The 27630-nt window shown below is 44.7% G+C and overlaps 1 protein-coding gene across 4 annotated transcripts in view; it reads left to right on the top strand.

The window, feature by feature from the left end:
• The first annotated feature begins 3514 nt into the window (after positions 1-3514).
• The window catches only part of LOC143296440 (uncharacterized), a 64088-nt gene continuing 39972 nt past the window's right edge, over positions 3515-27630 (top strand). The window contains exons 1-4 of one of the 4 annotated variants that reach the window (XM_076608391.1): positions 3515-3728; positions 17819-17879; positions 25323-25488; positions 26029-26459. In XM_076608391.1, the coding sequence (XP_076464506.1) occupies positions 17820-17879; positions 25323-25488; positions 26029-26459 (657 nt within the window). In that variant the 5' untranslated portion in view covers positions 3515-3728; position 17819. The remainder of the gene's footprint in view (positions 3729-17818; positions 17880-25322; positions 25489-26028; positions 26460-27630) is intronic. The other 3 variants (XM_076608375.1, XM_076608382.1, XM_076608400.1) reach the window with 3 other exon arrangements.

Genomic DNA, 27630 nt, shown 5'->3' with positions numbered 1-27630 from the left:
TTGCCATGTCCTGTTTTGCCTTGCCATGTCCTGTTTTGCCTTGCCATGTCCTGTTTTGCCTTGCCTTGCCATGTCCTGTTTTGCCTTGCCATGTCCTGTTTTGCCTTGCCATGTCCTGTTTTGCCTTGCCTTGCCATGTCCTGTTTTGCCTTGCCATGTCCTGTTTTGCCTTGCCATGTCCTGTTTTGCCTTGCCATGTCCTGTTTTGCCTTGCCTTGCCATGTCCTGTTTTGCCTTGCCATGTCCTGTTTTGCCTTGCCTTGCCATGTCCTGTTTTGCCTTGCCATGTCCTGTTTTGCCTTGCCATGTCCTGTTTTGCCTTGCCTTGCCATGTCCTGTTTTGCCTTGCCATGTCCTGTTTTGCCTTGCCATGTCCTGTTTTGCCTTGCCTTGCCATGTCCTGCCTTGCCTTGCCATGTCCTGTCTTGCCTTGCCATGTCCTGTTTTGCCTGTCTTGCCTTGGGTTTGGTTTGTGATCCTTTGTTTCATCTTGTTCTGTTTTGCTGCCTTCTGTCTTTGTGTTATTTTGCCTAGCATACTGCTGCAGACCTGCACACACACACACACACACACACACACACACACACACACACACACACACACACATGCATGTGTGCTGACAAGCAGTCTGAATCTTTACTCATCAAAGTTCACTGTCGGTGAAAATACGTTGATTTGCAGAATGTACACAACTCGAGCATGTACGCGCGCGCGCGCGCGCACACACACACACACACACATGCGCACACATATGTGCACACACACACACACACACAGAGTGCACAACAGAAGACATGTGACCCCTCCCCTTTCTCACCTATGCAACAGGGTGAAATTGTCCTCTTTGCCCCGCAGAGAGAGAGAGGGAGAGAGAGAGAGAGAGAGAGAGAGAGAGAGAGTGCACGTTTATGACCCGTGTTAGCTTTAGCATCATAACTTCACGTGCAAAATAATAATCATGTAGGGTGGATGTGCTGCATCTTGATATGTTTTTACGAAGTGAGTTCTCCTACCCTTTCCTTGTAGAACCAATATCATCAGTTCTCAGTTCGCTTTAAAAGAGAACAGGCAACAGCAGTGTGTGTGCGGGCCTCTGTCAACCTGATAGGGTGAGTGAAATATACCATACTTTACAGTAAGCATTTCTAGCATTGAGAAATTGATACCAAAATGTAAATGCTATTTGTATTTCCTTATTAATATTATTCTATCAGTTTACTTTGAGTTTAGATGTTATGCATTTGAACGGATTTGCAATTATTTTGAATAACCGAGTTAATCTTAACTGAACGTTTTGAAGTTGCTAGGATTTATATAAATATCTTTAAGAAATTAGACAATTTCGAATCGGGAAGCAATTGCTCATTTCAATTAATGGGATAGTTTAGTTTTATCACACGTTTGTAACAATTGTAGATTCATGTAAAATATTTGGTAAAGTGATGTTTGGAGTGAATGAGTGAATGAACGTCGATAGAAATTACTGTGCGCTTGCTTACGAGGACTTTGTTGTTTTGTCCACAGGGTAATCATTTATTTATTTATTTCCCTCCTTTCACGAGGACAGTCCCTTGCCCTTTAACCCCCCGCTCTCCTGTTCCCTTTACCCAAGTCCCGATATGTTCCCCGTCTTGTCCTCAATAAAGCCTTGACGAAAACTGGTGCTGACGTGGTGAAAGAACCCTGCCCAACCGGCTACACCTACAGTACGTGTATGGACATGTATGGGGGAGGGTGGGGAGACAGAGAGAGAGAGAGAGAGAATGGATTGGAATGGAATGGTTTATTCACATCTAGGTATAAGCCCCAAATGAAGGGGTTCACATGAACATGGTATTACTCAATGGAACAACACAAACATAAATAACTTAATTCATTTCATAAGCTTTCAATCTTACACAAAACCAATAAAAAAAAATATTACCGTCATTTATATTGCTTAACAGAGAGAGAGAGAGAGAGACTCGCACAAGCATTCATGCACTCATCCATGTGCAGTTACAATTCACTCAGGGGTGTGCCTGCATACAAACACACACACACACACACACACACACACACACACACACACACACACACACACACACACACACAACAGCGTTTGAGTTCACTCATATACTTCACAGTATGTGATATATATCTTGTCAGTACTTTGATAGTGTTTTTTTTCTTTTATCGTGAGTTTGGTACAGTTAGAGAGCAACTGTAAGTTCATGTTGCATTTACACAAATCTCCAGTCAGTTAGTTGCAAGATATTGGTTTGGAGAAGAGATAAAATCCAGGCGCCTGTGTTTCTTCCCTCGACAACGCTCAGTTTTTACGCCATCCCCACCCCCACCCTCCCCTTTTTTTTTTTTTTTTTTTTAATGGAGAGCATGAGAGAAAGTGTGTGTGTGTGAGTAGTGTTCGTGTTTGTGTTCAGTTTGCCGACGATTTTTGCGCATGAGTCAGAGAGCCAGACGGAGGAGTACAGGGGCAGACATGTAACAGGATGTCCTGGTGCACACTGACCTACATTCGTCGTGATGTCAACGTGACACACAGTGGGTGTTTCGCAATGCCGCCCTTTCATAGCTAACTGTCTGTAAAGCACGGAGAGAGAGAGAGAGATAAACAGACAGACAGACTGTCAGACATTTCCTAGAGAACGAATGGACAGGCAAGAGCGCAGACAGGCAGACAGAAAGTAAGACAGACAGCCAGACAGCCAAAAGAAAGCCAGACAGCCAAACGACAGTTGACAGCCAAAAGACAGCCAGTCCAAAAACCAACAAAAAACAGAGAAACAAACGACAACAGCAACAACACACACACACACACACACACACACACACACACACACACACACACACACACACACACACACACACACACACACACACACACACACACACACACACACAGAGAGGTTTATACAGAGACACACTGAAACACATATCAATGTCGTTCTTTGTCCAGCCTGAAATATAATGGTATGGGGCCCACTCCCACCAGTCTGCCATCTCCACCCCTCACACCTGTCCTTCCTACAGCCACACCTGGATCATGTGTGTATTTGTGTGTGTGTGTGTGTGTGTGTGTGTGTGGTCGCGCGCATGTCCGCGTATGTGTGTACCTAGGGGTGTGCATGTGTTCAGGAGGAAATCAGGTTAGACTTTCAAACTGTAATCAGTTTACATGACTGATACTTCACAGTGTTTTTATCGCTTCATGTTTGTGAAGGTACACCAGACACGTGAAGTCGTGTCACACGCTACAAGTGCGGGACCCAGGCTTCAGGTTGGGTGGTGGGTAAGGTGGAGGGGCTGCAGTGGGGGAGGGGGGGCAGGTGGGGAGGTGGGTGGAGTGCAGGTACAGAGAGAGGGGGTCGATAATAAGGGGGCAGACCATTGAGCTGGCAAGTGGCTGTGGGTCTAGCTGGTTAATATTCATGATATTGACACCGTCGGCACATTGAGTGTGTGGCTGGGTCACTGCATGGAGGCGTGGCTTGGCTGCACACGATATACTGCCTGACGTGGTGAGAGCAGGGTGCAGACACTTCATGAGACGACAGTCCGTGCGCTGTGTTGTGTGAACCTGATCACTTACCTCTTCTTTGCTGTCATCACAGAACAGATACCTGTGTTGTCATCACCTGTTCCCAGAACAGATACCTGTACCGTCATCACCTGTTCCCAGAACTGATTGCAGTGTGCAGTTTTGCCTTCATTTCTCAACAGAGCAGGTAACAATGTGTGGTGCTGTTTCATGTCATATTCACCATGTTATGCCAAGCCATTGTTGTCTTGCCATGGTGTGTCCTGTCATATCATGCCATGTCACTGCCTTTCCTTGTTATATCATGGATCTTTTCCGTCTTCCTTTGCCTTGGCAAACTTCCCATTTTCTGGCAAATTTCCCATTTCCTTGTTTCGTTTGCCTTGCCTTGCCTTGTCCTGCCTTGGTTTTGTTTTGTACTCCCTTGCCTTGCCTTGTTCTGTGTTGGTATGTCCTGCCTTACTTTGTCTTGTCTTGTCTTGTCTTGTTTCACCTGTTTTTTGTTTAACTTGCCTAGTTTTGCTGTAGAGCTGTGCTCTCTCTCTCTCTCTCTCTCTCTCTCTCTCTCTCTCTCACATTACACATACAGACATACAGACAAAGAGATAGCAAGCACAGAGAATGGAAAAGAGGAGTAACATGTTCAAATTTTGAGGACTTGAAAATAAGTCGAGTAGCATTGTTCTGAACTCTTTGGAGTTTGTCAAGTGATGCTTTGGAATACCAGCAAGAACAGAGTTGCAGTAATCAATCCTCGACAAAAGAAAAGCAAAGACTAATGTTTTGGTTGCTTCCATAGACAGGTAATGGTGAATGGAACTAATTCTTCACAATTGAAGATAAGCTGATTTGCAAATGCTAGAAATGTGTTGCTGAAAGGACTGTTGTCAGGAGTGATACCAAGGCAACTCACTGATTGGGAGACAGGGATAGCAGTGTTGACTGACACCAAGGCAACTCACTGATTGGGAGACAGAGATAGCAGTGTTGACTGACACCAAGGCTCTACACTGATTGGGAGACAGGGATAGCAGTGTTGACTGACACCAAGGCAACTCACTGATTGGGAGACAGGGATAGCAGTGTTGACTGACACCAAGGCAACTCACTGACAGGGAGACAGGGATAGCAGTGTTGACTGACACCAAGGCAACTCACTGATTGGGAGACAGGGATAGCAGTGTTGACTGACACCAAGGCAACTCACTGATTGGGAGACAGGGATAGCAGTGTTGACTGACACCAAGGCAACTCACTGATTGGGAGACAGAGATAGCAGTGTTGACTGACACCAAGGCAACTCACTGATTGGGAGACAGAGATAGCAGTGTTGACTGACACCAAGGCAACTCACTGATTGGGAGGCAGTGATAGCAGTGTTGACTGACACCAAGGTAACTCACTGATTGGGAGACAGAGATAGCAGTGTTGACTGACACCAAGGCAACTCACTGACAGGGAGACAGGGATAGCAGTGTTGACTGACACCAAGGCAACTCACTGACAGGGAGACAGGGATAGCAGTGTTGACTGACACCAAGGTAACTCACTGATTGGAAGGCAGTGATAGCAGTGTTGACTGACACCAAGGCAACTCACTGATTGGGAGACAGGGATAGCAGTGTTGACTGACGCCAAGGTAACTCACTGATTGGGAGGCAGTGATAGCAGTGTTGACTGACACCAAGGCAACTCACTGATTGGGAGGCAGTGATAGCAGTGTTGACTGACACCAAGGCAACTCACTGATTGGGAGACAGAGATAGCAGTGTTGACTGACACCAAGGCAACTCACTGATTGGGAGGCAGTGATAGCAGTGTTGACTGACACCAAGGCAACTCACTGATTGGGAGACAGGGATAGCAGTGTTGACTGACACCAAGGCAACTCACTGATTGGGAGACAGTGATAGCAGTGTTCACTGACACCAAGGCAACTCACTGATTGGGAGACAGAGATAGCAGTGTTCACTGACACCAAGGCAACTCACTGATTGGGAGACAGAGATAGCAGTGTTCACTGACACCAAGGCAACTCACTGATTGGGAGACAGAGATAGCAGTGTTGACTGACACCAAGGCAACTCACTGACAGCGAGACAGGGATAGCAGTGTTGACTGACACCAAGGTAACTCACTGATTGGGAGGCAGTGATAGCAGTGTTGACTGACACCAAGGTAACTCACTGATTGGGAGGCAGTGATAGCAGTGTTGACTGACACCAAGGCAACTCACTGATTGGGAGACAGGGATAGCAGTGTTGACTGACACCAAGGCAACTCACTGATTGGGAGACAGAGATAGCAGTGTTGACTGACACCAAGGCAACTCACTGACTGGGAGACAGGGATAGCAGTGTTGACTGACACCAAGGCAACTCACTGATTGGGAGACAGGGATAGCAGTGTTGACTGACACCAAGGCAACTCACTGATTGGGAGACAGAGATAGCAGTGTTGACTGACACCAAGGCTCTACACTGATTGGGAGACAGGGATAGCAGTGTTGGCTGACACCAAGGTAACTCACTGATTGGGAGACAGGGATAGCAGTGTTGACTGACACCAAGGTAACTCACTGATTGGGAGACAGGGATAGCAGTGTTGACTGACACCAAGGTAACTCAATGATTGGGAGACAGGGATAGCAGTGTTGACTGACACCATGGCAACTCACTGATTGGGAGACAGAGATAGCAGTGTTGACTGACACCATGGCAACTCACTGATTGGGAGACAGGGATAGCAGTGTTGACTGACACCAAGGCAACTCACTGATTGGGAGACAGGGATAGCAGTGTTGACTGACACCATGGCAACTCACTGATTGGGAGACAGGAATAGCTGTGTTGACTGACACCAAGGCAACTCACTGATTGGGAGACAGGGATAGCAGTGTTGACTGACACCAAGGCTCTACACTGATTGGGAGACAGGGATAGCAGTGTTGACTGACACCAAGGCTCTACACTGATTGGGAGACAGGGATAGCAGTGTTGACTGACACCAAGGCTCTACACTGATTGGGAGACAGGGATAGCAGTGTTGACTGACACCAAGGCAACTCACTGATTGGGAGACAGGGATAGCAGTGTTGACTGACACCAAGGCAACTCACTGATTGGGAGACAGGGATAGCAGTGTTGACTGACACCAAGGCAACTCACTGATTGGGAGACAGGGATAGCAGTGTTGACTGACACCAAGGCAACTCACTGATTGGGAGACAGGGATAGCAGTGTTGACTGACACCAAGGCAACTCACTGATTGGGAGACAGGAATAGCTGTGTTGACTGACACCAAGGCAACTCACTGATTGGGAGACAGGGATAGCAGTGTTGACTGACACCAAGGCTCTACACTGATTGGGAGACAGGGATAGCAGTGTTGACTGACACCAAGGCTCTACACTGATTGGGAGACAGGGATAGCAGTGTTGACTGACACCAAGGCTCTACACTGATTGGGAGACAGGGATAGCAGTGTTGACTGACACCAAGGTAACTCACTGATTGGGAGACAGGGATAGCAGTGTTGACTGACACCAAGGTAACTCACTGATTGGGAGACAGGGATAGCAGTGTTGACTGACACCAAGGCTCTACACTGATTGGGAGACAGGGATAGGAGTGCTGACTGACACCAAGGCTCTACACTGATTGGGAGACAGGGATAGCAGTGTTGACTGACACCAAGGCAACTCACTGATTGGGAGACAGGGATAGCAGTGTTGACTGACACCAAGGTAACTCACTGATTGGGAGACAGGAATAGCTGTGTTATTCACCAAACAAGAATGAGGGAGAGACGGGTGGTTAACAAATTCTCAGGACAGGCAACATACTGGTGAGAGTATAGAAACGAAACAGGCTTTTATAAACCTTCACACGGAACATATAGTGGAACACCATTGTTCAAAAAATCAACAACGCCACCAACACCCCCCCCCCCCCCCCCCCCGCCCGCTGAATCCCGCTCTCGCCCTTTCTCCTTTTTCTGGAAAATCACACTGAGCGTCTAGTCATCATGATGAGACGATATTTCGGTCTAGTCATTATGATGAAACGATGATTCGGTCTAGTCATCATGATGAGACGATGATTCGGTCTAGTCATCATGATGAGACGAGTCGTTCTGGCGAGATGATAAACCGACGTCCCACGTGCAACACGCACTTGGCGAAATGAAAAAAGAATCCATGGCAAAGAGAGTGATGTCCTCTGGCAAAATTCTGTAGAAGAAATCTTCTCGGATAGGTACACAAATATATATATGCATGCACTCAAGGCCTGGTTAAGTGCGTTGGGCTATGCTGCTGGTCAGGCATCTGCCTAGCAGATATGGTGTAGCGTATATGAACTTATCCGAACACAGTGACACCACCTTGAGATATAAAACAAACTGTGCAATGAAATGTCGTCATCTGTGTGTACAGTTGTTGGTGAGATATAAAACTGAAACTGTGCAATGAAATGTCGTCATCTGTGTGTACAGTTGTTGGCGAGGTATAAAACTGAAGCTGTGCAATGAAATGTCGTCATTTGTGTGCACAGTTGTTGGTGAGATATAAAACTGAAACTGTGCAATGAAATGTCATTTGTGTGCACAGTTGTTTGTGAGATATAAAACTGAAACTGTGCAATGAAATGTCGTCATTTGTGTGCACAGTTGTTGGTGAGATATAAAACTGAAACTGTGCAATGAAATGTCATTTGTGTGCACAGTTGTTGGTGAGATATAAAACTGAAACTGTGCAATGAAATGTCGTCATTTGTGTGCACAGTTGTTGGTGATATATGAAACTGAAACTGTGCAATGAAATGTCATTTGTGTGTACAGTTGTTGGTGAGATATAAAACTGAAACTGTGCAATGAAATGTCGTCATTTGTGTGCACAGTTGTTGGTGAGATATAAAACTGAAACTGTGCAATGAAATGTCGTCATCTGTGTGCACAGTTGTTGGTGAGATATAAAACTGAAACTGTGCAATGAAATGTCATTTGTGTGTACAGTTGTTGGTGAGATATAAAACTGAAACTGTACAATGAAATGTCGTCATCTGTGTGCACAGTTGTTGGTGAGATATAAAACTGAAACTGTGCAATGAAATGTCGTCATCTGTGTGTACAGTTGTTGGTGAGATATAAAACTGAAACTGTGCAATGAAATGTCGTCATTTGTGTGTACAGTTGTTGGTGAGATATAAAACTGAAACTGTGCAATGAAATGTCGTCATTTGTGTGCACAGTTGTTGGTGAGATATAAAACTGAAACTGTGCAATGAAATGTCGTCATTTGTGTGTACAGTTGTTGGTGAGATATAAAACTGAAACTGTGCAATGAAATGTCGTCATTTGTGTGCACAGTTGTTGGTCAGACTAGGTTGGTGAATTCTGTCACGTGATCTACGTATACACGATGGGGGTCGGGAAGTTCATGATACCTAAAAGAGGATCACTGATGGGTTTGGTTTCAGCATCTCACAAACAGGCAAACTCAAATATAAAAGTAATGGTGGCAAGGCTGGTATAGGCTGATAGAGGTGTGTGTCATGGATCACTGTGACAAGGCTGGTACAGGCTGATAGAGGTGTGTGTCATGGACCACTGTGACAAGGCTGGTAGAGGTGTGTGTCATGGATCACTGTGACAAGGCTGATAGAGGTGTGTGTCATGGATCACTGTGGCAAGGCTGGTAGAGGTGTGTGTCATGGATCACTGTGACAAGGCTGATATAGGCTGATAGAGGTGTGTGTCATGGATCACCGTGGGAAGGCTGGTATAGGCTGATAGAGGTGTGTGTCATGGATCACTGTGGGAAGGCTGGTATAGGCTGATAGAGGTGTGTGTCATGGATCACTGTGACAAGGCTGGTATAGGCTGATAGAGGTGTGTGTCATGGATCACTGTGGCAAGGCTGATAGAGGTGTGTGTCATGGATCACTGTGGCAAGGCTGGTATAGGCTGATAGAGGTGTGTGTCATGGATCACTGTGGCAAGGCTGATATAGGCTGATAGAGGTGTGTGTCATGGATCACCGTGGCAAGGCTGATATAGGCTGATAGAGGTGTGTGTCATGGATCACTGTGGCAAGGCTGGTATAGGCTGATAGAGGTGTGTGTCATGGATCACCGTGGGAAGGCTGGTATAGGCTGATAGAGGTGTGTGTCATGGATCACCGTGGGAAGGCTGGTATAGGCTGATAGAGGTGTGTGTCATGGATCACTGTGGGAAGGCTGGTATAGGCTGATAGAGGTGTGTGTCATGGATCACTGTGGGAAGGCTGGTATAGGCTGATAGAGGTGTGTGTCATGGATCACTGTGACAAGGCTGGTATAGGCTGATAGAGGTGTGTGTCATGGATCACTGTGGGAAGGCTGGTATAGGCTGATAGAGGTGTGTGTCATGGATCACTGTGACAAGGCTGATAGAGGTGTGTGTCATGGATCACTGTGACAAGGCTGGTATAGGCTGATAGAGGTGTGTGTCATGGATCACTGTGACAAGGCTGGTATAGGCTGATAGAGGTGTGTGTCATGGATCACTGTGGCAAGGCTGGTAGAGGTGTGTGTCATGGATCACCGTGGCAAGGCTGGTATAGGCTGATAGAGGTGTGTGTCATGGATCACCGTGGCAAGGCTGATAGAGGTGTGTGTCATGGATCACTGTGGCAAGGCTGGTATAGGCTGATAGAGGTGTGTGTCATGGATCACTGTGGGAAGGCTGGTATAGGCTGATAGAGGTGTGTGTCATGGATCACTGTGGGAAGGCTGGTATAGGCTGATAGAGGTGTGTGTCATGGATCACTGTGGGAAGGCTGGTATAGGCTGATAGAGGTGTGTGTCATGGATCACTGTGACAAGGCTGGTATAGGCTGATAGAGGTGTGTGTCATGGATCACTGTGACAAGGCTGGTATAGGCTGATAGAGGTGTGTGTCATGGATCACTGTGGGAAGGCTGGTATAGGCTGATAGAGGTGTGTGTCATGGATCACTGCGACGAGGCTGATAGACGTGTGTGTCATGGATCACTGTGGCAAGGCTGGTATAGGCTGATAGAGGTGTGTGTCATGGATCACCGTGGCAAGGCTGATATAGGCTGATAGAGGTGTGTGTCATGGATCACTGTGACAAGGCTGGTATAGGCTGATAGAGGTGTGTGTCATGGATCACTGTGGGAAGGCTGGTATAGGCTGATAGAGGTGTGTGTCATGGATCACTGTGGGAAGGCTGATAGAGGTGTGTGTCATGGATCACTGTGGCAAGGCTGGTATAGGCTGATAGAGGTGTGTGTCATGGATCACTGTGGGAAGGCTGGTATAGGCTGATAGAGGTGTGTGTCATGGATCACTGTGGGAAGGCTGATAGAGGTGTGTGTCATGGATCACTGTGGCAAGGCTGATAGAGGTGTGTGTCATGGATCACCGTGGGAAGGCTGGTATAGGCTGATAGAGGTGTGTGTCATGGATCACTGTGACAAGGCTGGTATAGGCTGATAGAGGTGTGTGTAACTGGCCACACGTCCCAGTGGACGGCAGGCATCATTACTGTGCTCAGTGGCTTAGAGCTGTCACTTCAAGTGTTCCTTGGTGATGGCATTCATTTCATCACAGGTCAGCAGGTTGTTGGTCTGCTTCTTCTGGGCTACTTCCTTTGGAACCCCCCTCCCCTCTCTCTCCCTCTCTCTGTCTCTATATGTCACCCACTTTCTCTCTTTGTCCACCCCCTCTCTTTATGTTACTCTTTCTTTCTCTCCCTCTCTTTCTTTCCCTCTCTCTCTTTCTATGAGAAACTCACTGAAGTGTCAGCTTTTGCACAGAAGAACCAAGGTTAGCAATGACTGTGGTGAAGGTGTTTAGCTTCCTGGTACAGGAGAACTCCAATTTCTGGAACGAATAAATGCGTTCCAGCTCCCCCCCAATCTTTGTGACACATGTGGCACAGTCATCCTTTTCATGCACGGGTAACTACATAACTCACACAGACATGAACACTGTCCTGTTTCCACAGCATACCTCTATCAGTCTTCCAGTGGATTTCACACTGTTTCTTTGACATAACTGCTCATTCTGTCAGGAGCCTTTCTCACTCTCTCTGACTTTCGGACTGGTGTCAAACCAGTTTGTCTTGCCTCTGAGGTCAGCATTGACTTTCTGTTTGAGTGTCGGAGGTAATGTTTGGTATACCTGGTGTTTGTGTGTGATGTCTGAGGGTATGTTTGATATACCTGGTGTTTGTGTGTAATATCTGAGGGCATGTTTGGTATACCTGGTGTTCACACACCACACATACACACAAAGACACACACACACATCTCCACTACAAATCCATTTCTGATTTGAAAAAATAAGAGCCCCTCCCCCCCCCCGCCCCCACCCCCTCACTCCTCGACTCCCTTGAGGAGTAGGGAAATAGAAATAACATGTGACATTATCTTCCAGATGACTGGCCGTGACAGACATATCATGTGCACGCCATTGTCAGCATACCAATATAAATGGCATTCATAGTAGATAGTTCAAGTCTAACACTCACACTTTTGTATTCCCATACATATAATGCACACACACTCCAGTGTGTGTGTGTGTGTGTGTGTGTGTGTGTGTGTGTGTGTGTGTGTGACTGTGTTTCCCTCTCTGTCTCTCTACATGTATATCTGCCTCTGTCTTTGGCTCTCTGTCAAGAAAACACCTGTCCTTACAAAGATGAACCATGGCCCTCATTCATTGCTCAGACCGTCTGTCCACAGTCCACACATCCACCTGGCTTTGGATTGCTGTTTACTGGACGTGTTGACGTAAGCACGTAAGCATTCAATAACTTTTTCAGCCATTCAGTCTGAGAAAAATAGCATTTTGTCGTGTCCGCCGATACCGCAGGCATTTGCTGTCAACGCATACAGTAACAGAAAAGAATCTTCTTGTGGCCTAATGTTCAAGACCACCTCATGTGAGGAGGTACTGGCTGAGATTAGACCGCTGGCCCTGAAATGATCAAAGGCAGCACAAAGTTGGGGTTCAGCTTACAAAAGGAAAAAGGTCGTGGGAATAAATCTACTTAACATGTAAAGACTGCTTTATACAAACACGCAGACAGAAACATGTCGGGCTCGGGAGACGAAAAAACGAAGTGGACAGAGGGGACGCCAGGATGTCACACGTCTTTCTACAGCATTTCAGCCAGGATGTCACACGTCTTTCTACAGCATTTCAGCCAGGATGTCACACGTCTTTCTACAGCATTTCAGCCAGGATGTCACACGTCTTTCTATAGCATTTCAGCCAGGATGTCACACGTCTTTCTACAACATTTCAGCCAGGATGTCGCACGTCTTTCTATAGCATTTCAGCCAGGATGTCACACGTCTTTCTAGAGCATTTCAGCCAGGATGTCACACGTCTTTCTATAGCATTTCAGCCAGGATGTCACACGTCTTTCTACAGCATTTCAGCCAGGATGTCACACGTCTTTCCATAGCATTTCAGCCAGGATGTCACACGTCTTTCTATAGCATTTCAGCCAGGATGTCACACGTCTTTCCATAGCATTTCAGCCAGGATGTCACACGTCTTTCTACAGCATTTCAGCCAGGATGTCACACGTCTTTCCATAGCATTTCAGCCAGGATGCCACACGTCTTTCTATAGCATTTCAGCCAGGTTGTCACGTCTTTCTATAGCATTTCAGCCAGGATGTCACACGTCTTTCTATAGCATTTCAGCCAGGATGTCACACGTCTTTCTACAGCATTTCAGCCAGGATGTCACACGTCTTTCCATAGCATTTCAGCCAGGATGTCACACGTCTTTCTATAGCATTTCAGCCAGGATGTCACACGTCTTTCTATAGCATTTCAGCCAGGATGTCACACGTCTTTCTATAGCATTTCAGCCAGGATGTCACACGTCTTTCTATAGCATTTCAGCCAGGATGTCACACGTCTTTCTATAGCATTTCAGCCAGGATGTCACACGTCCTTCTACAGCATTTCAGCCAGGATGTCACACATCTTTCTATAGCATTTCAGCCAGGATGTCACACGGCTTTCTACAGCATTTCAGCCAGGATGTCACACGTCTTTCTATAGCATTTCAGCCAGGATGTCACACGTCTTTCTATAGCATTTCAGCCAGGATGTCACACGTCTTTCTACAGCATTTCAGCCAGGATGTCACACGTCTTTCTACAGCATTTCAGCCAGGATGTCACACGTCTTTCTATAGCATTTCAGCCAGGATGTCACACGTCTTTCTATAGCATTTCAGCCAGGATGTCACACGTCTTTCTACAGCATTTCAGCCAGGATGTCACACGTCTTTCTATAGCATTTCAGCCAGGATGTCACACGTCTTTCCATAGCATTTCAGCCAGGATGTCACACGTCTTTCCATAGCATTTCAGCCAGGATGCCACATGTCTTTCTATAGCATTTCAGCCAGGATGTCACACGTCTTTCCATAGCATTTCAGCCAGGATGTCACACGTCCTTCTACAGCATTTCAGCCAGGATGTCACACGTCTTTCTATAGCATTTCAGCCAGGATGTCACACGTCTTTCTATAGCATTTCAGCCAGGATGTCACACGTCTTTCTATAGCATTTCAGCCAGGATGTCACACGTCTTTCCATAGCATTTCAGCCAGGATGTCACACGTCTTTCTATAGCATTTCAGCCAGGATGTCACACGTCTTTCCATAGCATTTCAGCCAGGATGTCACACGTCTTTCTATAGCATTTCAGCCAGGATGTCACACGTCTTTCCATAGCATTTCAGCCAGGATGTCACACGTCTTTCTATAGCATTTCAGCCAGGATGTCACACGTCTTTCCATAACATTTCAGCCAGGATGCCACACGTCTTTCTATAGCATTTCAGCCAGGATGTCACACGTCTTTCTATAGCATTTCAGCCAGGATGTCACACGTCTTTCTATAGCATTTCAGCCAGGATGTCACACGTCTTTCCATAGCATTTCAGCCAGGATGTCACACGTCCTTCTACAGCATTTCAGCCAGGATGTCACACGTCTTTCCATAGCATTTCAGCCAGGATGTCACACGTCTTTCTACAGCATTTCAGCCAGGATGTCACACGTCTTTCCATAGCATTTCAGCCAGGATGTCACACGTCTTTCTATAGCATTTCAGCCAGGATGTCACACGTCTTTCCATAGCATTTCAGCCAGGATGTCACACGTCTTTCTATAGCATTTCAGCCAGGATGTCACACGTCTTCTATAGCATTTCAGCCAGGATGTCACACGTCTTTCCATAGCATTTCAGCCAGGATGTCACACGTCTTTCTATAGCATTTCAGCCAGGATGTCACACGTCTTCTATAGCATTTCAGCCAGGATGTCACACGTCTTTCCATAGCATTTCAGCCAGGATGTCACACGTCTTTCTATAGCATTTCAGCCAGGATGTCACACGTCTTTCTATAGCATTTCAGCCAGGATGTCACACGTCTTTCTATAGCATTTCAGCCAGGATGTCACACGTCTTTCTATAGCATTTCAGCCAGGATGTCACACGTCTTTCCATAGCATTTCAGCCAGGATGTCACACGTCTTTCTATAGCATTTCAGCCAGGATGTCACACGTCTTTCTATAGCATTTCAGCCAGGATGTCACACGTCTTTCTATAGCATTTCAGCCAGGATGTCACACGTCTTTCTATAGCATTTCAGCCAGGATGTCACACGTCTTTCTATAGCATTTCAGCCAGGATGTCACACGTCTTTCTATAGCATTTCAGCCAGGATGTCACACGTCTTTCTATAGCATTTCAGCCAGGATGTCACACGTCTTTCTATAGCATTTCAGCCAGGATGTCACACGTCTTTCTATAGCATTTCAGCCAGGATGTCACACGTCTTTCTATAGCATTTCAGCCAGGATGTCACACGTCTTTCTATAGCATTTCAGCCAGGATGTCACACGTCTTTCTATAGCATTTCAGCCAGGATGTCACACGTCTTTCTATAGCATTTCAGCCAGGATGTCACACGTCTTTCTATAGCATTTCAGCCAGGATGTCACACGTCTTTCTATAGCATTTCAGCCAGGATGTCACACGTCTTTCCATAGCATTTTAGCCAGGATGTCACACGTCCTTCTATAGCATTTCAGCCAGGATGTCACACGTCTTTCCATAGCATTTCAGCCAGGATGTCACACGTCTTTCTATAGCATTTCAGCCAGGATGTCACACGTCTTTCCATAGCATTTCAGCCAGGATGTCAAACGTCTTTCCATAGCATTTCAGCCAGGATGTCACACGTCTTTCTATAGCATTTCAGCCAGGATGTCACACGTCTTTCCATAGCATTTCAGCCAGGATGTCACACGTCTTTCTATAGCATTTCAGCCAGAGTCCCAAACACACACCTGACATCAACCATTTGAAACCTTGAACCACACACACACACACACACACACACACACACACACACACACACACACACACACACATAAAAGAAATAATGTCCAACCAATTACTTTTGACTGAAATTGCCGAACCCCTGTTACATAGTCCAGTAGGAGTTTTCCTGTGATGCGATCTTCCGATATTGAACTTATTTATTTATCAATTTATTTATTTATTTTTTTTAATTGTTATTTATTTTGTTAATTGCTCTTACGCGGGTATTTACGAATTGTTGATTCCATTGTGCTGGTTTATCCCTTTTTTCTGTGTATTCCCCTTTAACCATCATATCTATCCCCAAACCACACACACACACACACACACACACACACACACACACACACACACACGTTACACGTCTAATATCACTCAAAGTGAAAAGACGTTAAATTAAAGAACGAGCACACTCACACACACACACACACACACACACACTCTCTCTCTCTCTCTATCTCTCTCTCTCACTTTGACCCAGAGTTTGCACGTGAAGATGAAAAAGAAACAAAAAACAATGTACTTATTTTCCTCCAGACACCACGGTAGACGCGCACCAGTTCATTTGTGCAGCGCATTCAGTGAACAGCATAGAACTGCAGCAAAAGCGGCGTCTTTGAGTGTCAGCAGGTGTAGCCCTGTGTGTCTGAATGACGCTTTGTTCCCGTGTGGGTGGAGTTATCATTCACTGAGAGAGCTGCACTCACCACACACTGGGCCCAGTCCTTCAGGAACAGCACGCTTTGGAACTGCTTGAACAGAATATCAGACGGCCGCTATTGTGTGATAAAAAAAGGTAAGCGTTATGCAATCGCTGGCTGAAGAAAACGTCAGCGTACTTTGCTAAGAGTTTCTGTCGCTCAGGAAACGTCACGTTGTCATTGAGAGTTCCATTGCGTTACCGACCGCTGTGGCTAAGTGGGTAGCTTCACGAACTGACGACTGGGGAAAAGGAGTTCAAACCTCATCACTTAACTCTCTCCGTATGAACGACAAAAGAGGCGACAATGACAGCGTTTTAACGCTGCTGACACCCCTAATTAAAATCAGTGTTATCAGTTTAGGCTCTCACACTGAAGATGCAGACGGAGACCAAGAAATACATACATGACATTTGTGACGACGAAAGTAGGCTGAGCCACTCAGACACACACTGGACACCAGGATGGGCTTTCTGTGGGGAGGAGAGGGGGCAGGGGGGAAAGGAAGGGAGAAAACTGACTGGTCGTCCAGAATGAGTTAACTTCAGAAAACCGAACCTCTCAGTGGGATGCGTCCAGTCTCCTGCAAGAAAAGGAGAGAGAGATAGATTGATTGATTGTGATGTGGATACTTATATAGCGCCTATCCTCGGTCAGAGACCAAGCTCTAAGCGCTTTCAGAGAAAGGGTAGCACAGAGAGCAGAGAGATTTGGTTCAGATGCGAGGAAGGTGCCAGTTGAGAATTGACATGTTTTTGCTTGCTATTAGAAACAAGTGGTTGTCGAACTGAAAGTAACATGGTTGAAACGGACCAATTTTATCTAAAGCAGCTGACTTCGATCTGCATTCTATTGTTTCACACAGTTCCAGACATCCCCTGTCTTCTTCAAGAATTTTCTTCTTCAATAAACGTAGTGAAATCACCACGTGCTGGTCTGTTCATAACCAGGAAGTCTTCAAACGTGCATGCATTGTGTGAGTTTATCAAGTCGAACGAAAACACATGTCAACACGTTTTGTTGATTTTGATGTGGACACCCTTTTTCTTCCTGAGCCAAAATACACACAAATCTCAATACTATCTGTCTATCTATCTATCTGTCTATCTATCTATCTATCTATATCTATCTGTGTGTGTGTGTGTGACAGAATGTCGGGACAAGACACAGCAGCCAACCGCACTGGCGCTCAGGGGCACCCCGTTGTACAGGTCAGTATGTCAGTGTACATCCTTATGATTCAGCTCAGTAGTACAGCAGTATGTCAGTGTGCATCCTTATGATTCAGCTCAGTAGTACAGCAGTATGACAGTGTGCATCCTTATGATTCAGCTCAGTAGTACAGCAGTATGACAGTGTGCATCCTTATGATTCAGCTCAGTAGTACAGCAGTATGTCAGTGTGCATCCTTATGATACAGCTCAGTAGTACAGCAGTATGACAGTGTGCATCCTTATGATTCAGCTCAGTAGTACAGAGGTCTGACAGTGTACATCCTTATGATTCAGCTCAGTAGTACAGAGGTCTGACAGTGTACATCCTTATGATACAGCTCAGTAGTACAGAGGTCTGACAGTGTACATCCTTATGATACAGCTCAGTAGTACAGAGGTCTGACAGTGTACATCCTTATGATTCAGCTCAGTAGTACAGAGGTCTGACTGTGTACATCCTATGATTCAGCTCAGTAGTACAGAGGTCTGACAGTGTACATCCTTATGATTCAGCTCAGTAGTACAGAGGTCTGACAGTGTGCATCCTTATGATTCACCTCAGTAGTACAGAGGTCTGACAGTGTACATCCTTATGATTCAGCTCAGTAGTACAGAGGTCTGACAGTGTGCATCCTTATGATTCACCTCAGTAGTACAGCAGTATGACAGTGTGCATCCTTATGATACAGCTCAGTAGTACAGAGGTCTGACAGGAAGTTGGAGACAAGAGTTGCTGTGGGTTATTCTCTTCCTTTCTTTCGTGTTTTCACATCATACATTTTATATGGGCTCAATTGAGTGGGCTATGTCTTGGTGTCTTTGTTCGTCTGCCCGTCTGTCTGTCTGTCTGTCTCTGTTCCTGTCTCTGTCTCCGTCTGGCATAATCGCTCACTTGATCTTTCTCTTCACTGTTTCTTTTACATTCGTATAACGACAAGACAGTGCCTGCCTTACACATGGTTATGTCGAATTATCCGACACTGAAAAGGCTATAATTAGAACATCTAACTTAGGACGTTTAATGCATGCGATTATTATGCTTTTGGACTCACTTGTGTAAACAATGAGTCTATGTAATAATCCGATGTTTCGGGTATATCAGTCACTTATTTGAAAAAGACAAACAGACAGACAGGTATACAGATGCATATAATGAATATGAATATGCACACACACACACACACACACACACACACACACACACACACACATGCGCGCATGCACACACATTGACACATACACATACGTATTGTTGTTGTGTCATTTTTGTTGCTGCATTTGGTTGTGTGTCTTTTTCTGTTTGTTTTTTGCTATGAAGTTTATATGTGAGTGTGTGCATGAGTTCTCGTATATGTACGGGAGGTGGGGGGGGGGGGGTGTTGGAGGGAGTTGGATGGTTTGGGGGCGGTTTGCTTGTGCGTTTGTGCGTGCGGGAGTGTCCGTGTGTGTGTGTGTGTGTGTGTGTGTGTGTGTGTGTGTGTGTGTGCGTATCTGCGATGAAAACTGAAATAATTGCACATAATGATATACAGTTGAGCAGTTTACACTGGCCTTGCAAACGCATGTAAAAATGTCAGCAGCTCTGTTGCCCTTCAACAACCACCACTCTTCTTCCCACCCCCCACTGCCTGTGTTGAATCCACGATCTACACCCCCCCCCCCTCACCCAACCTCATGTTCTCAATGAGGAAGTCTTCCTGAAAGAGATACCCTGGTCAAATTTACTTTTAGCTCTGCCACCCTGGCCCCGTCCCACACAGAGAGAGAGAGAGAGAGAGAAGACTTTGTGGCATGAAGAGCCAAGCTTGATATCAGTTTACGACAGCTGCACTGCATTTTGTCACACCATCGTGGCAGCTGTGTTATCTGAATATTCCGCTGCAAACAGACCTGTCCCACAACATGACTGTACACTGATCAGACAATACCCATGAAGAGATCACGTGATCGCCCCCTGGAAAAATACCCTGGCCTCAGACGTCCCCAGTAAAACAGCTCTTCCTGATTCAGCACTGAACCTTTTTTTTTTCTTTTTCTTTTGGTGTTTGTTTTGCACTGTTGTGCTCCGTATCGTACCGTGAAAAGCTAGACCGCGGGAACGTGTCGGATGTCTCGTAACGCGTTCATCAGGGACAGCAGTCTTGTTCGTTTTTCTGTTCAGAGAGAGAGAGAGAGAGAGAGTGGGGAGTGGGAGAGGGGGAGGGCCTTTGTGTTGGAATAAAGACTTCAGCGTGAATGCATCACGAGTGAAAGTAAGAAGAAAAAACAAAACAAAAAAAAAAAAAAAACAAGATTGCCCTGTCGAGGACGCCAGCACTTGAGATTGTGGGACAGGCTACGTGGATTCAATTTGATTGGTTGGCTCACCAACCCCGATATTTTCAGGGTCAAGGTGACCTGATGAGGACCGTTGCTTGTTGGCCTACTTCACGTTTCAAAAGCAAATGGAGTCATTCAGGGCGAACATCAACATTGCCTCATGTGACAGGGCTGCCAGTTGGGTGGGAGAAAGGAGGTGTTGGTGGCAGTAGGAGGTGAAGGGAGGGGGAGGCTATTTTGGACTGTGTACTTGCAGTACAGGAATTAAAACCTGTTCGTGTGCACAGCATGGATGCGTTTCATTTCGGAGGCTTCGGTAGTGCCCGGGCGGAAAACAAAAAGACCTACTGTTTTCATAATGGTTTACTTATTCGCAACCATATGCACTCCTACACACCCCAAAAAATATGGGAGCAGATTTCTAACCTATGTATAGACACAATCTGTTGGTCAGATATTGAATGCCTCTCTGGCATCACACAATCACACGGTCACACCCACCCATCCACATACACGCACAGAGACATACATGCACATGTACACATATGGATACATATACATGTCTACATATACATACGCGGAGTGATGGCCTAGAGGTAACGCGTCCGCGTAGGAAGCAGAGAGAATCTGAGCACGCTGGTTCGAATCACAGTTCAGCCGCCGATATTTTCCCCCCCTCCACTAGACCTTGAGTGGTTGTCTGGACGCTAGTCATTCGTGTGGAGGAGGGGGTAGGGGAGGTGCAGGGTAATTTGTGGTGTGTGTGTGTGTGTGTGTGTGTGTGTTGGAGCTCATGTACGTTTATATGTATTTGACTGTGCTTTCATATCTGTGAAACTGCGTTTTTGGGGCATATCTGTTATGCATGTGTGGGTGTATGTGTGAATGTGTGTCTTCATGTTTTATATTTATTTGCTTATTTATCATTATTGTTGTCTTATTTATTTATTTATTATTATTATTATTATTTTATCATTATTTTCATTACTACTACCTTTTTTTTATCATAATTATTATTTATTTATTTATTTATGTAAGCTATATATATATATATATTTTTTTTTTTTCTCAAGGCCTGATTAAGCGCGTTGGGTTACGCTGCTGGTCAGGCATCTGCTTGGCAGATGTGGTGTAGCGTATATGGATTTGTCCGAACGCAGTGACGCCTCCTTGAGCTACTGAAACTGAAACTGAAACTGAAGCTAGTCATTCGGATGAGACGATAAACCGAGGTCCCGTATGCAGCATGTACTTAGCGCACGTAAAAGAACCCACGGCAACAAAAGGGTTCTTGGCAAAATTCTGTAGAAAAATCCACTTCGATAGGAAAAAAACTGCATGCAGGAAAAAATACAAAAAAATGGGTGGCACTATAGTGTAGCGACGTGCTCTCCCTGTGAAAAGCAGCCCGAATTTCACACAGAGAAATCTGTTGTGATTAAAAGAAATACAAAATGCAAAATGTACATATATAAACATTATTATGTATCACAGCATATTGTTGTAAATGAGCAAACATTGAAGAAAAAACAAACAAAAATTTATATTCAGTATTGAAAGACGCGAACTAAAGGGGTTATGACGGCTGGCAAATAAATCAGACACAGAGAATACAGGAAAGAGGCATGACTGAAGTGAGAAATAAAGAGAACAGAGAAACTTAACCATTATCTTTGTACATATACAACAGTGATGAAGATTCTGATGCTGATGTCGTAGACAATAACATCCAATCAACAGGCGAACATGTAATACATAAAAAAAATCACAGAAAAGTATAAAATAAGACAAAACACTTTAGTGTATGTGAAAGAATATACCAACACATACATTTCACAAAAAGGGCATGATGGTTTTCGGCTGATTATATTTGCTTTGGAGCCTATTGTTTGTGGAGCAGAAGTTTTCCTACCTTTGATTTGAAGGATGATGATGATTTTGTGTATATTTTATTTCATTTTTCTTAATTCGTTTATTCATTACTTTAATGACTTCTTCATTTCTCTGTTTGTGTATCTTATTTCACTGCATTTCCTTCCCTCAAGGCCTGACTAAGTGCGTTGGGTTACACTGCTGGTCAGCCATCTGCTTAACAGATGTGCTGTAGCATATATGGATTTGTCTGAATGCAGCGACGCCTCCTTGAGTAACTGAACTCAACTGAAATCTTCATAAATAGTAGTAGTGTGTATATACTCTGTATATATATATATATATATATATATATATAAAGAGATAGAGAGGGGGGGTGTGAGAGAGAGAGAGAGATGCATATATTTTGCGTGCATGTGTGTGTGTTTATATCCGTTCATTTGCCTCTCTCTTCTTCTTTCGTGTGTGTGTGTATTTTTTTGTTTTTTTTTTGTTGTGTGTGTGTGTGTGTGTGTGTGTGTGTGTGTGTGTGTGTGTGTGTGTTTTGTTTTGTTTTTTGTTTTTGCTGCATTTCATTGTATTTCCTTTCTTCATCTCATTGTGTATTTTCATTTCAGTTTATCTAATTCAGTCTATTCTATTTCATTTGAAATCTTTTTTGTTTATATTTTATTTCATTTTTCTTCATGTATCTAATTATTACTTTAATGAATTATCCATATCTCTGTTTATGTATCTCTTTTCACTTCATTTCCATTCCTAAAGGCCTGACTAAGCGCGTTGGGTTGCACTGCTGGTCAGGCATCTGCTTGACAGATGTGCTGTAGCTCATATGGATTTGTCTGAACACAGTAACGTATCCTTGAGTAAATGAACAGAACTGAACTATACATTTACAGACAGACACACACATGTAAGATATGTATCAAACAGCGTAGTATAACATACATATCTATATATGTATATCATATATATATATATATATATATGTGTGTGTGTGTGTGTGTGTGTGTGTGTTTATTTACAATTATTTGCTTATGTATATGTGTAGTGATTTTTTGGGGGGCTAGAACATCAATGTTTGGTAAATTTTAATGTCAAAGTTGGTCACACCAATATACCTTTTAGCCAGAATAACCATTTTGCAGTTGTTTTCTTGTGTTGTTTTTGTTGTTGCTATTTTTTGTTTTGTTTTGTTTTCTTCTTCTTCTTCTTCTTCTTCTTCTTTTTTATGTAATAATTCCTTTGTTGGAATAAATGCATATCACAAGTGAGTCTTGGAGGCCTCGCCTCTCTTATTCTTTCATGTTCATTCCAGTTAGTTCAGTGTCCACTTTAGAATATTTATATGCAGTGAACACGTCAATGGTGTAGTTTGTATCACTGTATGTGTTCTGTCCAGAATGTGTATTTCTTTCCTTTTAATTGTGAACAAAACAAAACAAAACAAATAAAAAAAATCAACTAAACAACAACAACACCAAAAACAAACCAAGGTCATGTCGTTTTGATACCAAAAACAACCTACCTTTTAGGAACTCAGTGGGAAGCAGTTTTCAGAATTTTCGGATTTAGGAACGAATCTCAACGAAATAAACCGTTGATGATCCGGAAATACTGATTAATTCGGGAGACTTACTACCTATTATTGGCTATTATTGGTATGACTGTGAAGATTTTTTTTTTTTTATTGTGTTTAAGCCAAACTTGGTATTGGCAGACAAAGTATTTCCAGAGAAAATGGCAATGTTAAAGTTTACGACGGGCACAGAGACACAGACACACAGAGAAATACACACACACACACACACACACACACACACACACACACACACACAGATACAGAAACACAGACACAGTCTCTCTGTCTGTCCCACCCCCTCTCTCCCTCTCTCTCTCTCTCCCCCTCTCTTTCTCCCCCCTCTCTCTCTCCCTCATCCTCTCTGTCTCTCTCTCTCTCTCTCCTTCCCCCCTCTCTCCCTCTTTCTCTCCCCCCCCCCCTCTCTCTCTCTCTACCTCTCTCCCCTCCCCCTCTCTCTCTCGTTATTTGCCGCTCTTTATGGGGCACGGCCAGGTTGGCAGTGCAATGCTGGATATCTCTTTTAAGAAGACTTCTCATTGAGGACGTCAGATTGGGTTGGACACTGAAACTGGGAAACTGAAAAAGGTCTCGAACACACTGCAACAGCTGTAAAGTTGCGGCAGGGGCCTCAAGTACACCTCGAAGCCTGAATCATACATCAACATTTATTAAATGTGACGAAGGTCTCAAATACACTTCAACATCTATAAACTGGTGGCAAAATAGAACCAAGCTTGATGGATACCATAATATACATTCAGTTTCAATTAAACTTGGTCTTGTTACTTGGTTATGGGTACAGTATGATTCCTAAAGAAGAGGTTAACTGTCAAAATCACAGCCTGGCGTACGATATTGATAGAAAACATTTCTGCGTGTAAGAGAGAGAGCAGGTCTTCTATATATTCTTCAGGAAAGTTGGTACCATGAATGGTCATGGTGAAAACAAAACCCTTGATGCGAAACAAGGTCAAAGATCATGGTCACAACATGGCCTATTAGGAAAATGTAAAGGACAACAGAACTTTGTTTTTCTTATCCAACTTTCATTCAGCATGGTATACCATGAAGTGATTTGTTTTGGCCAGAACATTAATGTTTTGCAAAATTAAATGCCAAAGGTCAAGGCCATATTAGTGTGTCTTTTTGCCAGATCACCCTTTTTTCTTTTTTTACTTTATCTTTTTCATATATAGTTTTTCCTTTGTTTGATCAAATGGATATCACGAGTGAGTCTTGAAGGCTCCACCTCTCTGTTATTTGATAAGATATAAATGATAGGAGTGTATGACAATCACTTTTCTATTAAGTACTATGCTCAGCATATACTTCTTTAGCAACCTGTGTCTCTCTCTCTCTCTCTCTCTCTCTCTCTCTCTCACACACACACTCTCTCTCTCTTTCTCTATCTCACACACATACACACACACACTCTCTATCACACACACACATACACACACGCACGCACGCATGCACGCACGCGCGCGCGCGCGCTGTTTATTACTTTTACCCCTTTGTGAATGTGAAGGAGTGGTTAACGTACCAAGACACCGTCTTAGTGACAGATTATGAAATGCAACACTCACTGGCAAATGCTGGCTGAGAGCTCCACTCCTCAGTAAAGACAGGGAGAGCAAGAGAGTCTGACAACAAACTGACATCTGCAGGCAGCCTTGGACCTCTGGAAGAACTGTATCAAGGAGTGGTACCCAGACAGGGGCTCCAGAACACTATTTCTCCCTCCGATCCGATTCAACCGGGTCCCCTACGGCGTCACCACGGTGGGGGGAGAGAGTGTGATGGTTCGCCTCTCACCCTCAGATCTACCACCCAGTAAGATGATTTGTTTGTTTTGTTTGACTCATAATTTATCATAATCTTCTTGGGATTTTATCAGTGATAGGAGAGAATGAGAGAAAGAGAAGACAGGCTGATAAGAGAGAGAGAGAGAGAGAGAGAGAGAGAGAGAGAGAAATTCAAAAGGTATTGCGAAGTGAACAGTGTGAAGGCATTGAAGTGTACATGTTACAAAGCACAATACTCTGATGACCCACAAGAAAGGTGCGGGCACAAAGCAGCAGCAAACATTACATACAAAAAGAGTGACTAATATATTAATCGATTTTATCACGGACACCAACACACACACACATACGTGTGCTCGTGCATAATCATACACACATACACACACAACACACACACACACACACACACACACACATTCACAGGCACTGATGTGAGGCACGTCGCAAACCAGCAATTTCACTATATCGTTGAAGGAGAAGAGATCATGGAAGGAGGAAAAGGGTGTTTCACCTGCAACGTGAGACTGAAACAAGCCCTCAAATGGTATTCATGACTGTCGTGACTCAGGTGGCAGTCCACCCATGTACCCGGCTACCTCATCGGCAACACCTCTCCAAACACCTCAGCCCGTGGCTGGAAGACTCTGGACTCCACCTCCATCCACCCCCTACTGCGTTGAGCACGTGATGGACAGCGACGTTCGCGATGATGAAGCGATGACACGAGTTCTCCACTGTCTCGATGTCGTGACCAAAGAACAGAACGACACGATGGTGGTTCTGTCCGAATTGCGGTTCAGAAGGTATCTTGACAACCAGGTGGATCCAGTGTCTGCTGCGGCCCGTGCTCTGCTTCCCAACGTATACGACATGGGTCGTCCTGCCCCAGATGGAGACATCGATGTCCTCATTATCAGCAAAGAGTACGGCCTTATCTGCGGGGAGGTGAAGTCCGTAGGGGCGACAGGAAACGCATGTGACTGTGCTATTGTAAAGCAGGTGAGTGAAGCTTGCTTTTCTCCATGCTTAACCCAAAGTTACGTACTCCACGAGAAAGGGGGAGGGTTCTTTCGTGACGTCTTTACACTTTTCTCCATGCTTAACCCAAAGTTACGTACTCCACGAGAAAGGGGGAGGGTTCTTTCGTGACGTCTTTACTCTTTTCTCCATGCTTAACCCAAAGTTACGTACTCCACGAGAAAGGGGGAGGGTTCTTTCGTGACGTCTTTACTCTTTTCTCCATGCTTAACCCAAAGTTACGTACTCCACGAGTAACGGTAGGGGTTCTTTCGTGACGTCTTTACACTTTTCTCCATGCTTAACCCAAAGTTACGTACTCCACGAGTAACGGTAGGGGTTCTTTCGTGACGTCGTTACACTTTTCTTTGTGCTTAACCCAAAGTTACGTACTCCACGAGTAAGGATGAGGGTTCTTTCGTGACGTCGTTACACTTTTCTTCTGTGCTTAACCCAAAGTTACGTACTCCACGAGTATGGATGAGGGTTCTTTCGTGACGTCGTTACACTTTTCTTCATGCTTAACCCAAAGTTACGTACTCCACGAGTAAGGATGAGGGTTCTTTCGTGACGTCGTTACACTTTTCTTCATGCTTAACCCAAAGTTACGTACTCCACGAGTAAGGATGAGGGTTCTTTCGTGACGTCGTTACACTTTTCAAGAGAAAGAGACAGAACAAAGACAAAGACGGGGACAGACAGATGAATCAAAGTGCACAGACGTATGAATGTATGCGTATGTGCGTGCGTGTGTACGTGTGTGTGCGTGCATGTGTATCTGTGTGTGCGTGCGTGTGTATCTGTGTACGTGCATGTGTGTGTGTGTATGTGTGTGTGTGTGTGTGTGTGTGTGTGCGGCAGCAAACACAGCAGTCGCAGCAGCAACAGCAATGGTAACAATAGTTGTATTAGTAGTAGCAGTAGTAGTAAATTGTGTGTGTGCTTGCATACGCACACACAAGCTCCAGAACAAATTCTACCATACAAACCATTCTGCCGTTCGAGAATGTCATCGATTCTTCTTTTTGTTGTTGTTTTTGTTCTTGTTCTTGTTCTTCTTCTATTCAATGTCAGATCCAATGGTCATTTTTCATGGCCTTGTTACCATAATAATTGATATTGTTTTTGATGCATTACTTGTTGCCACTGAAGG

The sequence above is a fragment of the Babylonia areolata genome, chromosome 2 (assembly GCF_041734735.1).
Source record: "Babylonia areolata isolate BAREFJ2019XMU chromosome 2, ASM4173473v1, whole genome shotgun sequence".
NCBI lineage: Eukaryota > Metazoa > Mollusca > Gastropoda > Neogastropoda > Buccinidae > Babylonia > Babylonia areolata.
The sequence above is the reverse complement of the archived record's forward strand: the minus strand, read 5'-3'. Positions and strand labels throughout refer to the sequence as shown.